The sequence below is a fragment of the Aulonocara stuartgranti genome (genome assembly GCF_965226115.1).
Source record: "Aulonocara stuartgranti genome assembly, chromosome: 15".
Classification (NCBI taxonomy): Eukaryota; Metazoa; Chordata; class Actinopteri; order Cichliformes; family Cichlidae; genus Aulonocara; species Aulonocara stuartgranti.
The window spans coordinates 35,844,204-35,862,147 of NC_138951.1; the positions used below are offsets into that span (position 1 = coordinate 35,844,204).

Here is a 17,944-nt window from a genome sequence, read left to right on the forward strand (position 1 = left end):
GACCCAGCATTTTGTATTATTTTTTTATTGTTTTCTTATTTTTACATTGTGTTCTATCCATGTGCTATTCTTAAGTTAAGGGTTAATGAGTTATTTTATATTATTGGGCTATTTATGAAATTATGTTAAGTCTTAGTATTATGTCTGTGAAGGTTCTCAGTCATCCAGGTCATCGTAGTCAAAGGAGCTTGCAAAGAAAAGCGTCTGGACTTTCACCTCTCATCCGAGAAGCTTCTTCAGTTCTAAGGTCAAATGGTGGAGAGTCCCAGATATAAACCTAGTGGGAGTGACCCCCCACAGAGGGACAAAAGGACCCCCTGATGATCCTCTAATCGCCTGAGCCAAGGTGGGAAACTGGGCGTGGGTCCCAATCAGCCAGAGTTTCGGGTGTGTTCATTGTGAAACCTGGCCCCACCTTACGACACCAACTCTCTGCCATCTATAATCCAGTTTTGAGATCCCTTCCGAGACGCCTTAACGCCCACTCACATCCTGGGCCATCTGACCTCAGGAATTCGCATGATAAGGTGGGGCCAGGTTTCACAATGAACACACCCGAAACTCTGGCTGATTGGGACCCACGCCCAGTTTCCCACCTTGGCTCAGGCGATTAGAGGATCATCAGGGGGTCCTTTTGTCCCTCTGTGGGGGGTCACTCCCACTAGGTTTATATCTGGGACTCTCCACCATTTGACCTTAGAACTGAAGAAGCTTCTCGGATGAGAGGTGAAACGTCTTCAAGCAACTTAAAGAAGTCCAGACGCTTTTCTTTGCAAGCTCCTTTGACCAAGTCTTAGTATTATTATTGTTACCTTGAGTTGCAGTATAGTTTAGGTTCTTTCATGTCTCTATAGTTACGAGTCTCTTCATGTCCCCTGGTGTAAGTCTGTCCCAGTCTTCTGCGTCATGTATTTTCTGTCTGTGTGTTTTCATGTTGCTCATGTCATGTCCACGTTTCCTGCTTTATTTTTCTTGGTTCCTTAGTTTTAGTTTTTGTTATTGTGTCTCAGCTGTGTCCTCCTGTGTCTCCACTTCCCCTGATCACCTCATGTGTGTATTTAAGTCCTCTGTCTAGTAGTCCGTGTTACCTTCCCCGTGTCCAGTCGTAGATGTCATTGTGTTCTTAGTACTCACAGTTTTCATAGCATTCATTGTCGTCATAATCTAGTCACAGTGTCACAGTTTATTCATAGATTCCTTAGTTTTGTCATTGCCTTCAGTTTAGTTGCTTGCTCAAGTTTGTTTCGTGCTTTGTTTTATGTTTCACGTCACATCAGCCCTAATGAAAACTTGCTTTTTGTTTAAAGTTAATTCTGCCTCCTCTCCTGTGTCTGTGCCTGACCAACCACCTGTAAGATGTGCAGAGCATGGTCTAAAAAACATAAAATATCCATGAGTGGCTGTTTTTTGGTAGAAATCCTTTGCTGGAGATCAGAGGAGGATTTCTAGACTGCTTTGAGCTGATAGGAAAGCAACACTAACTCAAACTACACTCGTTACATCCAAAGCCTGCAGAAGAGCATCTCTGAATGCACAATGGAAGCTTGAAGCAGAAGACCCACAGCATCAAGCACCCAGTCAGCAGAAATCTTCCTGTTCTTAGCTGAGCACTCCTGTCCTCTATGGACGGGAAACTGAGGCTAACACAGGCTCATCAAAACTGGGCAACGGATGATTGGAAAAATATTTTCTGATCCAATGAGTGTTAATTTCTGCTGTGACATTCAGACAGTGGGATCAGAATAACATGAAGGCATGGATCCACCAATGGTTCTGGTGGTGGTGTAATTGTGTGGGGTATTTTCTTGGTTGGCGACTGTGTGATGCTGTCATGCCAATGTGGACCAAAAGCTCTGAGAAACATTTCTAGCACTTTGTTAAATCTACGCCATGAAGAATTAAAGCAGGTCTGAAGGCAAAAGTTGGTCCATAGCATTAGGAAGGTGCAACTAATAAAGTGTCCAGTAAGAGAACGATGCAACACTTTGATAACATATTCATAATACTAATCTGTTACCAGGTTTTCTACATAGTTTCATCTGTTTTGCTTACGACTGCTTGTATTTCATGATCTGCAGCTGCTATTATTCCTCTGCAACAACCTAGTTTCCTCGCCTAGGTCCTGTTTTTTTCTCTGCATATTAGCACATATTAGCATACTGGCTTGTTTCTCGAGAGCGCAGACTCACAAAATAATTGAAACGAGGTTGAAGGGTAGATAAAAAGCTGTGTTGTTGTCACTCACAGCCACAGGAGGGCAGTGCCTTCTTAAAGTTTGGACAAAAGAGCGAAACCTCTTAGTCTCTTTTTGCTTCTGCAGTGAAGATTTACTGCTCGCTGGAAAATGTTTAGAGTTTAGAGTTAGAGTTGTTTACTTAAACTGACATGGTTGCTCTGAGATGTCAAAGACTTTTTTGCTTCCCATTAGAGCGCGAGAGGAACAACAGCTGCAGTCGTGATATGGAAACTGACAAGTAGACCAATATTGACAGGTTTGTGGAAAGGGTGATGGAAATAAACTAAAATAGTTCACCTTTTTTCTGAGGTGAGTATTTCAGGAAAAAAATAAAACAGTGTTAGAGGCTATGCCAACAAGAAGGTAAATCTCAAGTGAACAAAACAAAAAACAAACAGAAGCTCGGTCAGGAACAAGAAGGCTAAGGAGCAGCAGGTACAGGAAAGGGGGGTGGCAGCATCCGAAGCAACTGACAGAAAACTCAGTGGTTGTGACAAAAACAGGCAGGAAAGACATGAAGAGAAATGTATTTTTTTAACTTTCATTTTAGAATAGAATAGAATAGAATTCAACTTTATTGTCATTGCACATGCACAGGTACAGGGCAACGAAATGCAGTTTGCATCCATCCAGAAGTGCTTTAGTGATATAGATATATTACAATATATATTAGCAATAATATAGATATGTGAGTATATTACAGAAATGGGTCTATTATGGTATGTTATAATGTACACGGTATGAAGTATGTTGTGAATATTCTATAACTATAAGTGTGTACAGGCTGTAGTGAGTACAAGCTATGTACAGGATATGAACAGGATATAAATATGAAAAACTATACAGAATATGAAATAAATAACTTTACAGAATCTGGGATATACAGCTATACAGAAATGGGAACTATGCAAGTTGTAAACAGTTGTAGGATTAAAGATTATCGAATGTACAGAATGATTATTTACACAGAGCTATACAGTAGTGCAGTTAAGATAAGTGAGGGTGTAGATAGTTTCTACAGAGGCTATATAAAGTGCTAGTGGTTGTGAGTGGTGGTTCAGTCCATGTTATTATTGTGTTTGAGGGTACAGTTGTCCATTGTGGGTGTGTGTATGTTCAGTCCATGAGTTTAACGTGGGTCAGATGTCAGGAGGCAGAGTTCAGGAGTCTGACAGCTGTGGGGAAGAAGCTGTTCCGGTACCTGGTGGTCTTAGTCCGGAGGCTCCTGTGGCGCCTCCCAGAGGGCAGGAGGGTGAAGAGTCCATGTGATGGGTGACTGGGGTCTTTGATGATTTTCCCAGCCCTTTTCAGACACCGCTTCCTGTAGATGTCTTTTATGGCAGGAAGTGGTGCTCCGGCGATGCGCTGGGCAGTTTTCACGACCCTCTGCAACGCCTTCCGGTCCGAGGCAGAGCAGTTCCCGTACCAGACTGTTATACAGTTGGTCAGGATGCTCTCGATGGTGCAGCGATAGAAGTTCACCAGGGTGTCTGAGGACAGGTGGTTCTTCCTCAGAGTCCTCAAGAAGAAGAGGCGCTGGTGAGCCTTCTTGACCAGCTTGGAGCAGTTGGTCGTCCAGGTGACATCCTCGGAGATGTGGACTCCCAGGAACTTGAAGCTGCTCACACGCTCCACAGCCGTCCCCTTAATGTGGATGGGTGGATGTGGGTCAGCATTCCTCCTGTAGTCCACGATGAGCTCCTTGGTCTTCTCGGTGTTAAGCAGCAGGTTGTTTCTATCGCACCACTCAGCCAGACGATCCACCTCCTCCCTGTAGGCGGCCTCATCGTTGTCACTGATGAGGCCAATCACCGTGGTGTCATCTGCAAACTTAATGATGGTGTTGGAACCATCAGCAGGTCTGCAGTCGTGGGTGAAGAGGGAGTAGAGGAAAGGGCTCATCACACAGCCTTGTGGTACACCGGTGTTCTCCCGTTTTATCAGATTTAAGGCATATCTTGTAAAGCTGTCATCATAAATCTGGAGATTTGCATGTTGGCTTGCATTCAAAACCACCAATATTAGTAGATAAACTCATTTAATTCAAGAACACAGCTAAGAGAAACTTGCAGTAAGCTTTCTCTGGCAGTATAATCCAGCAGCAGAAAATAATCTGAAATCTGGCTTTCAGTATGAATTCTACTGGCAATGATTTATAGGTAGAAAAAGGTTATCTTGAGGCCGTAAATGAAATGAATTTCCCCTTTTTTGTGTGAGATTCACTTTTCTGTTTGACTTACTGGGGGAAAAAAAAAATCAAAGGTGTAGGCAGTATTTCAGAGGTGTGAAAACCAAACCTAATACTGGATGAAGGAAAATGTTTTTATGAAAAGGAAAGTTACGCCTTATCAACAAAATAAGATTTGATTAGAGATAAAAGAATCAGTTTCTCAGGAAAGCAAAACACTTGATCAGCTGTTGCCCTTTGTTTGAATGGTAAACACTGAGTTTTTCCGTAATTGTTCAAGCAAATGCTTGGTTTTTTAAAACCAGGCCAGGCGCATGTAACAACTATGCACAACGATCGCACAGTCAATCCATCCACTCCATCCATTTTCTTAATTGCTTATACGGTTCAGGGTCACAGACAGGCTGGAGCATAATCTCAGCTGTCATTGGCTGAAAAACAGGGCAGGATACACCATGGACAGATCCAGAGCCAGTCCATCACAGCACCAACTGCACACTCTCTAACTCACATCCATGGCATCAATTTCAGCCGACAGTGGAAAAACATGCAGAATCCATGTAAAAGGGCACCATCCAGCTGAGAGTTGAACTCTGAGCCTATTTGTTGTGAGGCATCAGCATAAACCACCCAAATACAACTGCACTTGCATATCCATAAACTTAGAAGTAAGAGTTTCCACTTTAGCACAAAGCAATTAGCTAGAGCTAGAGCTAAAAAAAATTACGTCCTACTCTAACGGCCACAAGAGTCAGTCCCAATGTACCCCAGTTTATCAGGTAAACCTTTCTAGTACTTAGTTGGACAGCATTTGCCTTCAGAACTGCCTTAACTCTTCATGGCACAGATTCAACAGGATGTTTGGTCCATATAGAGACGATATCATCTTGTTCTTCCGTTCCACTGCATCTCTGTGGAGGCCATGTGAGTACAAAGAAATCACTGTGATGTTCAGCAGTTGATTTTTACTTAATGACATGGCACATTATCCTACTGGAAGTAGCCATCAAATGTTTGGTACAATGTTGAAAAAGGTATGGGCAAAATTAGTAACAAGCTGGTTTGTGCTGAGAAAATATCCCCACCCCACTGCACCACCACCACTAGTCTGAACCAGCAGGGATGCAGCCACGTTTCATGCTGTTTAACCCCAAATTCTGACCCTGCTGTCTTTGGCAGGAGAAACAATTCAGATGAGTCTCAGTGTCAAATGAGTAACTGAGACAAGAACACTTCAGGAAATCATTCCTACTGTCCTCTCTAAAACTGAAAAATGACTCTTCATTCAGTGTCAGGCACACAAAAGACCCCTTATTTTTGTATTATACCATCATGCAGTTGTTTTTCTTACATTTATAGTGTACATATTTTTTGTAATGCACTTTCTATCTATCTATCTATCTAGCTATCTATCTATCTATCTATCTATCTATCTATCTATCTATCTATCTATCTATCTATCTATCTATCTATCTATCTATCTATCTATCTATCTATCTATCTATCTATCTGTCAGTTATATCAAAATGATGACACACAAGTTTAAATCAAAGGTTGCACTTTCTGCATTCTTGATGCACTGGGTTAGAAAATGCAATGTCTCACTTGTGAAAATGCAATGTAGGGTTGTTGTTTTTTTTTATGAGAAACCTCGATACAGTAGAGGTGGGTGTTAAGAAGTGCAAAGTGCAGACACATTATTTGCTCAGGCCACTGCTTGAGTGCAGCAGCAAACATGCACACAAACAGAAAACAATGAAGCCTTTACCTCAAGCACGTGGGAGGCAGAAACTCACTCACCGAATGATCAGCTTAAGTGTTTACTCCAAACACACTGAGCTCAGTTATTGTGGCTGTACCACCGGATAGACCAAGTGTTCTCCTTTTGATCAAACTTTAGATGTGCTTGTTACTTCATCTGGATTTTAGATTGACAGTGTGCAAAATATTTTTGTTGTAGAGTTAACTTTAACTGATGCACTTTTGCAAAATGTATTATAACCAAAACCTGAAATTTATCATTTGAAACTGCATGTTTACAGTTAGGTCCACAAGGATCTGGACAATAAGACAACTTTTCTTTTATATACAGCACACCGACTTCAGAGACTCACTACCACAGACTGACAGTTATTCCACATCTGCAGTGGAACTTGTATTTGGTAGCTGTTTGCTTGAACTCTCATTATTCTGAGGTCAAAAGAGATGCTGATGCAGGTGAAGGAGTACTCAATGCTCACATTCACAAATGCCGCAAACAGTGCAGATGGATAAAGACCCAAAGCACTGCAAACTGCAAAAGCAACCCAAAGGTTTCTCAAGGCGATGAAAAAGTCAAATCAACCACCTAACCGGAACCCAAGAGAGCTGCTTATCAGTTAATAAATACACAAATAAGCACTAAGTGAAGGCGGCTGCAGGAAAGGCCTGCCAGAGCATCAAAGAGGAGGAAACAAAGCAACTGGTGATATCCATGGGCTCCAGACTTCAGGCGATCATTGAGGGTGGGGGGCGTGATGCTTAATATCTCAAATAAAAGATAAAGTCTGCAGTTCAGTCACATACTGATGGTTGATGGTCACATACTGGTTTCAGCAGATGGCATCACATCACCTCTATTGACTGCGCTTCGCTCATCTTTTAGAATTTATTTTAAGATCTTCTTATGATTGATTTGTATGATTTCATTATACTTGTTCATATGAGACTGCACTGTGCTGCGTTATCAGAAATGCAGACTCCCATATGTCACTTCAAAGCCTTAGATTTTCAGCTGGGGCCCTTCTGGGTTTCCAAAGAATGAGGCTTAAATTCAAATATGTCTGTGGATTTGCCATCAGGGTCCCTTGGCTTCGGAACAATCTGTATGAGTGGAATATGCAACCTAAGACACGCTGCTCCAGACCTGCGCGTCGCTCTGCTTTTCTTCAAACACCTCTCTGTATTTTGCTGCTTTCATTTCCTTGTGTGCTCTAACCAGTCTCACTGTCCCTGCTGATGAGAAGTGTGAACAGCGTGATGCTGTCAAGATAATATTTCATCTCAGTCATCTCGGGGTTAAGCAGAAGGGTGTTTACCAGACGCAGCGCTTCAGGTTCTACCAAAAGAATTTATTTTTGTCTCATCAGTCATTTGAGTGGTTTCCATTCAGCCTCCTACTCCAATCAGCCAATACAGGTAGCAAAAGCCTTGCAGGGCTGATGCCGTACGCCTGTTTGGGGCATCACTAAAAACGAAAGTCTTTTAGCACACTAAAAGACACTTTGCAATGTTTCGGTGTAGGTTTCAGTTTATTCTAAGGTGAAAAAGCATCCACGTCTGTGTATAACCTAAGATCACGCTTTATTACGTGGTCTTGACAGAAAAATAAAGTTGGCGTTATAGGTGATTTACTTGGGTAAGTCCCTGCAACGTGCTAAAATACTGCTTATTTTTACATGCCAAAGACTCCACGACCTACTGTAACACAGACTAGAAGATAAAACAGTGCATTCTTTGAATACACAACTGTGTGTGGTGAGCGTCAACTTTAGTTACTAAAACCATAAAGAAAACCAGAATCTCAGGTAAACTTTTTATTTTATTTTAGAGGTGTTTTTACAGGATAAGAATTCAGAAATATTAGATTTTTTAAAAACAAAACAACACTCTGAAGACTTATTTTACACATCTCCCAGAATGCACCGCTGCCATCAAAATAAAGAGCAGTTTCTGTTCCTTCTGTGACACAGATCCAGTACAGTACATTCAGGAACTGAAGACAGTATTTACACACACATACACACACACAATAAAGTTGATAATTTTACATCCATTTACATCTTAAAAACTGCGTATTTCAATTAGAAACAGTTCAGCAGTATGTAATAAAGTAGCACGTGACAGGACGGTACATTTTGAAAGCTTGCTGGGTTTCAAAATGAACTTGCTCTTTCTCTGAGTAGCTGGTGAACAATAAACCAGAGAATACATTTTAACATATGATAAAGATGTATGAGAACTGAGTAAATCAAAGACATCAATAAGCTTTCAAAAAGAGAACTTCAGAGGCCATGCATGCAGTTATTGCACATAGTGTCAGATTGTTGTTGTCAGATTTGCATGATAGTGGCGAGCTGATGCAGCAGCTCATGGAAAAATCACCAGTGACCTTTGAATATACAGTACTGATAAGCTGAAAGGTCTATAACTGATCTATAAGCATGTATGGACGGTGTCCCTGAAACTTTTTCCTCCGTGTTGTGATAAATACCCCGATGCAAAAGAAGTCACTAAACCTGAAAGTCAAAAGTGAGCTTGTTAAGCTCTCACGCGATTATCAGCATGGGAGTGAAGATGAATTCTGGAGATGAGGTGAAGCGGAAAATGAAAGGTTTTCATGTTGGAAATGTCATCAAAGTGTAAAACCTTTCAGCCTGGGATTGCATGATGATGCATTCTCAGTCAAAACTTTCCACTCAAACAAAATAAAAGCCCCTAGTTTCTGTGTGCAGCCACTTATTGGGACCCATTTTAAAACTGACCTCTAGCAGCTGTTTGATTGTGCAAATTGCATCTGAAATTATCAACTTGGTAATTTAGAAATTTGAGCTTACTGGCATGTGTCACACTCTTCATCACACTAACCAAGTGGTTTTGGTTCTTAAATTATAGAAACAGCGAGTGAAAGTTTTGCATTATTTTCTTGCTGCATAACACCTTTATTATATGTTCTGCATCTACAAGAGTGTGCAAGTAAGTGCTGGGATTCTCATGAGCCACTATAATACAGTGACACCAACGGCACGTGCCAGCACGCGCTTCCTTCAACCAGACTCCAAGTGAACTCGGAGGTGTAATCACAGCCACATGTGGATTTAGGCATTTGTTTAAAGTGGAAACACTCCTATTTTTCCACTTACAAGGTCATTTATGGTTCTATAGCAGGGGCATCAAATATAAGGTCTGGGGTCCAGATTTGGCCTAGGAAAGACTCCAATATGGCCCACAGGACAGCTTTGGAAGATTTTGTAGTTTTAACTGAAAAGCTACAAAACTACAAAGTGTGAGTTTTGTAGCTTTTCCAACTGATAAATAGGAACTGACATTCATACCACACCAGAGTGATTAAGTGTAGATATTAGTAATTGATTCTAGTCTACATATTTATCATGTAGTTTCACTGGTGGGCTGTCTGTGGCCCATGATGTAAAATTAATTTGGCATCCCTGTTTTACAGGAACTAACAAAGGATACCGTGCTTTAGTTATTTCTGTCATTTGGGATACTTTTATAACTTAAGACAGTGTCAGCTGCAGAGTTTTGGTAACATATCCCGTTCAAACAGGTTTGGATATCCACATTTCCAAAGCTGTCTCTAAATTCATGTGCTTAGTTGGCAGGTTTTTAAAGATTTTTAAATATTAAAAGCATCAGAATTGTTCAGTGTAGTTTTTAGTCAACAGAAGTGAGGCTATTTCAGTGGTAGAACAACCTAAATTTGGTGCTCTACAGAGGGAGCAAAGTTTGTAGGGGTCACTACATCTCCTGTGTTATCACCTAGTGCATCAGTGTGGTTCACTGAAGCTATTAAACACAGTGAGACCCAGAGCAGTGATGTACAGTAGACTCTGGGTACACAGGAAGTGCTTGCTTTGTGTTTCTGGTCTGAAGAAAATCTAAAATCTAATTTATCGCCTGTTAAGTATTCCTTAGCGGCCGGATACCCCCGACACAAATTAACAGCAAAGAAAAATTGAAAGCTAACTGCGAGGCTGGGTTGTCACTGTAACTGTATTATGTTCTGGCTTGAGGTTTGCCGCAGCAGCATGCATCTCAATTTCGAGACCACCAAACACAAAGTGACACCTACATACACACTACCCATGCAGACTCTTCCTCTCCCAACTCTTTTGTTTGAGATATAGTGCAATAAGACATCCCTGTATAACAAAAGCAGGATTTTTAACACTTGCAAGAAATTTATATTTATATATATTTAGATTTATGTTATGTACACTAGTCGAACAGTGAGCTGTGCATCACATGTGTCTCTTTTCTGTGAGATAGCTGACGGCAGCATACTCTGTATCTCTTGGGTTGATCTCAACAATTGTCGGAGGTCTTTTGGGGAAGTCCAAGACGCTGTAGATCACCGAGGGTGCAGACACGCTGCTCAACGACGCCACTGATTCCTGCGAAGGCAACTCGAGTCAGGCTGAAGAATTTCCAGGCTTATTTTTTTCTCTAACAGCAGATCAAAATCTTTCTTACCTGCACTGTGGGAGTGGAGCTTTGCGGCCTTTCTTGTTGTTGCTGTTGTTTGTCTGCATGAGAAGAAAAGCAGGTGAAATGTTACAAAATAGGTGAAATCGGTCATGTATACTATATTTTGAGTTTTGCAGAAGAAGCATTCGTGGGACGTTCGAATAAAAAATTTCTTATCAAATTTATTGTTACAGCCCATCAACCACGTCAGTTTATCCCCGATTTACATATTTTCCATTGTCATACTTTTAAAAAAGTGTGAAAATAGTCAAATCTCAATATTAAAGACATAAATGCCGCATGTTTTGGAATTTTTTAGCTCATAGGAAGTAGGGAGTAGGAGTATGCCACAGCACCCAGGAGTATAAAGGAAATAACATCCAAGATAAGTTTCTGATTCATCAGATAAGGAAAAAAAACGTTAGACGTTCATAAAAATAAAGCAATTAACCGTCGAATACATCAAAAGCACGAATCCACGTCAAATACGTCGTAACCACATAGAGTGTTTGTGCTGTTGCGCAGGAGACCGGGTTTCGCTTTGCCGGTTTAGACTAAACACAAACTAAACATTATCATTGCAATGATAATGTTAATGTTCAGTTACTGAGCTCAATGATGAGATTGCATGTTTATTCCTGAGCTTTTTTCACGCTAATATCAGCATTTTGTTACCTTTACACAGAGTTACGATTGCTTTTTACTTACTTAATGCTAAGCTAGGCTTAGCATCACCTCCTGATCCCGCCTCTGGAAAAAGATATAAAAAAAGCTATCGATATTCTTACATAAATACCATTAATTAAACAAATTAGCGTTCAGATTAAGTGATAGCAAGCCAAAATTATGGACGACGAAAAATTTAATGCTTAACAATATTTTTTCAACGAATAATGATTATAATAAGCTGTGCTAAAGTAAAATGTTTTAATTTTGTTTTAGTTTAACTAAAGTTTGTGACTAAATGTTTTAGTCAAGCCTGACTTTTATAATATAGTTTTAGGTCTAAGCTTTTTGTAAGTTTATGCCGAACAAGTCACGTTGTCTTTATCCTCTAGCGGTGCAAATGCACCAGGACAAGTTGCCAAAGACAGAGAGCAGTTTCTCTTCAGCATCTGTCGGTTTTGTGCAAAACGTCTACTCGTGGACAGCGGCCGGGCCCAATTAGCACGGCACGATGCAGGAGTGCGCAGTCAGCAATTGCTTGCATTTGTATACATGTACGGGAACTCTTCTAGTGCGGTTTCTGAGGTCACGGGGGCTGTCAGATTATTTCAGTGTGGCAGCGTTCCTACTCAAAGTAGGCCAGAGGGGTTTGTCTTTGAAGTGAAAGCGCACTCGTATTAGTGAACAAATAATGCAAGCTCTTTCTTTCCACCCATCTCTCAGTGATAGTAGGCACAATTAGATTTGCATGCACTGAAGGAGGACTTATTTTCAAAAGAGATGAATCATCGCATCTATCAGAAGGATGTGAAACTGCAATCTGGTTTGCATTTTTGAGCATCTAACCACACAACTGCAAATTTTTTCCACAGAATAACAAGTGTTTCCTTACCATTACTTTGTTTGCTTGAAAAACTAGAAAATACTACTGACTGCAGCCCCGCACACGCAATTTGGCTTCATACCCCTTTACTATTTATATGTGGAGAATATTGAATTAAAGGTTCCTGATGTGTTTTATTCCAACTCAGCTGACACTACGTTCAGACTACAGCATGGAAATGAAATAAAATCCTACGTCTCCAAAAAATAATAAAAGTTTTGGCCACACTCTGATAACAGACACAACACAACATATCAGTGAAAAGTGAAGGTAAAGATTGTTTTTGGACCGTATATTTGCTTACCTTTGGGTCTCACGAGACTACAGATCAACCATGGGAGTACTGTTGCTAACAGGACCACAGGTAAAACCGCGAAGATGATGATGATCTTATTGATGGAAAGGGAATTGGAACTTTCATTGAAAACTGTGGGTTTAGTCGACGGCGGTGGAGCTGTAGGAGTTAAAAGAAAGTCATGAAAATATGTGAGCTTCACTCATATTTTCGCACCACGTTTATGAAAAGAAATGAAACAAAAAATAAAAATGATTAAAGATACTGAATAAGTTTAGATCCCAATGGATCTATGCATATTTCCCCAGTACATATAGACTAATGCAGTATAATACATATTTATAACATACATCAGCAACAGAAATAAAGCATGGTAGGCAGTAAAATTACACACTTCGACTCTTTCTTATGGGCTGTAAGCTGACACTGTAAACCAATGAGAATGTGAAACAGTGATCAGTATTCAGTTTTTCTGTAATCAATAACAAATAACATACTGAATATGTGAATAGTAACCAAGCGGTTACAAAAGGCTCATTATTTTATCTATAATGGGACTGTACATCAGTCAATCTCATATCAGCTGCTTTACGCTCAAACATCTCAGCAGCTCCACGAATGACGCAAATTGCGATTCTGTGAGGATAAATGTAACTGACACTGCTGTTTGTGTCCCCCGTGAATGCACTGCAAACCCTTTGATGTGCCTGATTTTCAAGCTGGCTTCCTTGTCAGGTAGAGAGGTAAATTTGCTCAGTAGCCCAGTTCTGACCAAATATTTGCAAACATAATTTATATTTAACGCTAGAACATGTTGACACGCTAGATAGCTTTGATTGCCTAGATTGTAAAGCTGGTTAATGTACGCCTGCTGGATAGCAAGATGCTAGCATGGTGACATCAGTATTTAGCATTTAGGTCAAAGCAACAGAGTGCTTTTTATTCAAACAGGCTAGGAAAGGAAGGCAGTATTATTGCCCTACTGCTCTGGTAAGTATCTACAGCAGATGGGACTGACTGAATGTCAGCTATCCTTTAAATGCCCAGCAATATGATCTGAGAACGAGGAGCTATTTTTGTTTGTTTATTTAAATATTTCTGTTCTAACTGAGCCTTTATCAACAATGTGGCAAAAACATAACCTGCAGGACTCTGTGACAATCATATTTAATTTGTTCTACTGTTTTAATAGTGTGTTAGTGACTTATTTTCATATGGGCTTTAAACTTTTCACTAACTGGTTAAGAACAACCTTGGATCCATGACACTTATACACACTATATGGTTTTTATATTTAATGCAGTCAATACTAGCAGACACAATTAATTAAAGTGATCATTTTAATTTGGAATAGTATTTTAAAAGATATTAGGAATGATGATGTCATTTATTACAGGATCTATAATAAAGAGGCAAACATTGAGGAAGTAAAGGTGGTGAGGAATTAGTGTATACTATATATGGCTGCTCTGTTTGTATGAATATAATGGAAACATACTTCACTTTAGTCTGCTCTTGATATTGCTCTACTGTGTGTTAAAGTTGTTTTCATTATGTGCAGCTTATAATCATAACAAATGTCCTTACCTGTACAGCTTATGTTCCTTTCTTCAACAGTCAGCTTCACTTCATTACTTTTTCTTAGGTTGCCCCCAAATAAACTGGCCCAGTAGGTGTTAGTGTGGTTTAGAGTGAGATTTATGATGTGGTAAAAGACAGAATTGTTTTGGGGGCAAATAACAAAGGAACCTTTCCCACTTTTAAAATCGTCAATCTTTTTCTCGCCTGTTATATAAATTCCAATTTGACTGTTTTCATTAATGCTAACATTAAATGTAAATTGAAGGGTGATGTTGCTGCCAAAGATCCCGATGACTTGTGCATGGCTGGGGTCTGTATGGAGACAGAAGAGCAGATTTGCATTATAAACACTGAGCTGTAGTGCTTCTTCACCTCACTGTGCAATACCTTTGTGCAATACTTTTGTAAATTGTCAATGGTGCAATAGACCTCAATACTTGAAATGTGCAATTCACTTGTATTTTTATTTTTATTCCTATCTATTCTATTTATCCCCTTCGTATAATTTACTTATATTCGTCTCTGTATTTATATGTGTGTGTGTGTGTGTGTGTGTGTGTATATATATATATATATATATATATATATATATATAACATTCTGCAACTGTAACTTCTGTCGGTGCTGTGCTTTTGGAAACCGAATTTCCCAGAGGAACCCACCCGAGGGATTAATAAAGTTCTATCTTATCTTATCTTATGATTAGTGGAGAAATTAGTTTGATGTTTTTAATGCTTTCTAATGCTTTTACTGTTATTCAATTTAAATTTAATAAATCCATAATGATGCATCAGTCTCCACTCATCAACACATGATCATACCCCGCTTTGTGATCCTATAGTATTTTAAACTGATGCTCTTCAGTATACAGTGTAAGCTGTGGGTAGCTGGAAGAAAGCAGTAGTGAAAACAGAATAGTCCATGTGACATATTCTGTGTTAGAGACTTCAGTTGGTTTAATCCTCAAAAACCTAAAAGCCACAGAAGCAGCACAGGACGACTGATCCTCTCCACAAAGGAAACAGGCGGGTCACTTTTCCCTTCTGCTCACTACCTCAGTGCAAGTTCCACAGTTACTTTCCATCACTGACAGTAAAACTACAGGGTAGTGTTTAAACTAGGCTAAGCCGCCACAGTAAAATGCCAGCAGTGCTGGATCAGTCTACACAGCCATATAGCCACCAGCAACAGCACCAAGGCGAAGTTCGGACTGATTTACCTGATTTATCTAGCTGCCATCTGTGTCTAATGTTCAGTGTTAGCTCACATATAGAAATGAGATAAGTAACTTTTCTTAGATGTGTCATCTCCTCTGTTTGAAAGTCTCTCTTCTGTAGAAACTATGTGATTTGTTGATTAGAAACCTTTAAATAGCAAGTACTTATATTTAAACAGGAGTCTAGGTGTTTGGACACCTACTAAAAACAGTAACGGAAACAAATAAAGTTCAAATATATTCTATTATACACTATCCTTCTATTCTCTTCTGTTTATTAAGTTCAGAACGGCGGGGGGACTGGAGCTACTGCGTTGTCTTTTTCCAAATTAATCAGCCCAAATCAGCGTTTTCTATCTGTGTATCTATGTTATATATCTATTTTAAGTTAAGTTATTTTTCAAGTTTTTTCTCTAAACATGTGTGAAGCACCTGCGGATGTCTCCATAATGATTTGAGGGCTTGCATGTGGTATTAGTACGATCGCTTGTTTTTGGCATCATAAAAGTGTGATTGCTATATTTGTTTAACATCAGAACGTACACATTATGAGCCAGGGTTAAATTCACAATGCCTCAGACTAACTTTAATTTGCTGCAATGCCTTTTTCACCTCAGACACAAGCACACAGTGTTTTATCCAGAATGTGTCAGTGTTTTCAACATTTTTGAAACACCCAGTTCCCTGTTTTAATATCGCTCGTCTGTGATAAAACTCTAACAGATACCGCAGCAAAACTTAGAACAAACCACTTGTGGAAACAGGGTTACCGACAAATAAAGTTGAGTCACAAAACCAGAGCTTTGTGGAACTCCCCAATTATGATTCAGTAATGGTAATTGAGTGGGGGAAACTGAGTTGTCGTTAGAGACCTACTACAACGAGTTACATACAAAATATTCAGTGCATTAACTAACTGTCAGAGGAATCAGGGAGCAATAAATGTAACAGACAGTCAAGTTCATCATGCGCTGCCAGGACACAAAACCTCTCACACGTCACGGAGTAAAACAGTTACGAATGAGACGGCTTACCGTTGAACACCATGTGAGCTGTGATGATAAAAACTAGCCCGAGAGGCTTTGTGATGGTGTTTTCACCCATGATGGAAGCGTTAGGCTGCTCGGAGGCCTCTTGCGACGGCGCTTGGGCTTTGACCTTTCTGTGTGTGCGTTTTTTTCAGCTGCCCCTGTGATGTAAAGCCTAAACTCTACACTTCTACACAAGTGACAGCTTCTGTGCCTGCCTGGAGGAAACTGTAGACAGGAACTTACACCAACACCAATTTATCTAGCTTCAGTATCATAAGCGCCTCCCGTAACGGAAGACTTCAAAGGGGTTCATGGACATGTGGTGCAGACTGTGAGGAGGATGTCACTCACATGATGTGGGTAAAGTCAGGAAGAGTAAATAGTTTCCTTCATATTCTGGGGGAGAACATAGACTCTTACATCCTGTTTCTCTTAGAGGACAAATTAAAGTTTAAATTTAGAACACGGAAAAACAAACAGCACTCTTTTTTCACTTTTCATTACACATAAATGTATTTTTCTTGTTTTCTGCTGTTTTGCAACATTCATCTTGTATGAACAGGTTCAGGAGTGCTCAACACGACATCAAAAAACATCTGAACTTCTAAGAATTCCAGCAGCAACTTTTCTTCTAAGAAACAACACTCAGTATCCTGCATGTCCACAGACATCTGCAGATTAGAAGATAAATGCACATTTGCATGTTTCTCACCAACTACATGTATTCACGATTGAATAAACACAATGTTATTTCAAATAAAAGGAGCCATCGTTTTAGGTCCACGTGCATGCCAGCTTCCCTGTGCGTGACTGTGATTGTGAATTATCGCACATTACCACTAACAGACTGCAAAGAATGGCCTAATAAAACATATTTCAAGAAGCAAACAATAGTTTACAATAGTTCACCGTGAGCAGCTGGAGCTCAAACACCAACCGCTGTAACCACAGCTGTCTGCAGGTTTGATCTTTATTGAACACCAGACTTGTTTTTTTGAAAGTTCATCTGATTAGAGTGAATTTACCAAGAAGTGTCTGTGATTGAACGACCTGCCAGCTGTACACAGACACCAACTGCACATTTTTAAACGCTCATGTTAATGAATGTGCGTTGTTGAATAAAAATGACGATATAGAGACTGTTCCACCACTAACGAAACTTACTATAAAGTTGATGTTACACGATTAACTCGTATTAGTTTCCTCATTACTGTAGGTGTTAAAAATCTGGCCTTGATACATTACACACACACACACACACACACACACACACACTGTAACACTTTAACCACAGAAGAGGAAGTTGGGGGCTTTGAAGTAACAATTTGAAGACTGCAAGGGGGGATTTTGTTTGTTGGATGTTTCAGTGGTTGATGGAGTTGGGCGTCGACTTGCAGCTCCTGTTCGCTCTTCATGTGGCATCTCCACAGGCAAAGACAGACCTTGTGGATTAGTCTCCAAGCTGATGACTCAGTTGTGAGGGGCGCAAATTTTAATGCATTTTCTGTCGGATAGCTGCAGCCCTTCGCCAAATCTCTTAATAGCTGAGTGTGTTTTGGAACGTAGCCATAAGCCTGTCCTTAAAAGAACTCAAGTGAGGTA

At 40.0% G+C, this 17,944-nt stretch overlaps 1 protein-coding gene across 2 annotated transcripts; it reads right to left on the reverse strand.

Annotated features, from left to right (window-relative positions):
* Window positions 1-8,007: 8,007 nt before the first annotated feature.
* LOC309689658 (uncharacterized protein) lies at window positions 8,008-16,544 on the reverse strand. Of its 2 annotated transcripts, XM_082506224.1 has the most exons (6): window positions 16,346-16,544; window positions 14,102-14,407; window positions 12,524-12,673; window positions 11,379-11,420; window positions 10,677-10,729; window positions 8,008-10,597 (listed from the first exon to the last, which is right to left on the reverse strand). In XM_082506224.1, exons 1-6 carry the CDS (start codon window positions 16,413-16,415, stop codon window positions 10,445-10,447), a joined length of 774 nt encoding a protein of 257 aa, XP_082362350.1. In that variant the 5' UTR covers window positions 16,416-16,544; the 3' UTR covers window positions 8,008-10,444. The 2 variants fall into 2 exon arrangements, with proteins under 2 accessions (XP_082362350.1, XP_082362351.1); XM_082506225.1 differs by lacking the exon at window positions 11,379-11,420.
* Window positions 16,545-17,944: the final 1,400 nt, after the last annotated feature.

Excerpts from the sequence above, each read along its gene's own strand:
- LOC309689658 (XM_082506224.1), bottom strand. The coding sequence starts at position 16,415 with ATGGGTGAAAACACCATCACAAAGCCTCTCGGGCTAGTTTTTATCATC. Across the intron at positions 12,674-14,101 it reads AAGGAACATAAGCTGTACAG|CTCCACCGCCGTCGACTAAA; the intron begins GTAAGGACATTT and ends TAACTCCTACAG. Across the intron at positions 11,421-12,523 it reads TAGTCTCGTGAGACCCAAAG|AGGCGGGATCAGGAGGTGAT; the intron begins GTAAGCAAATAT and ends ATCTTTTTCCAG.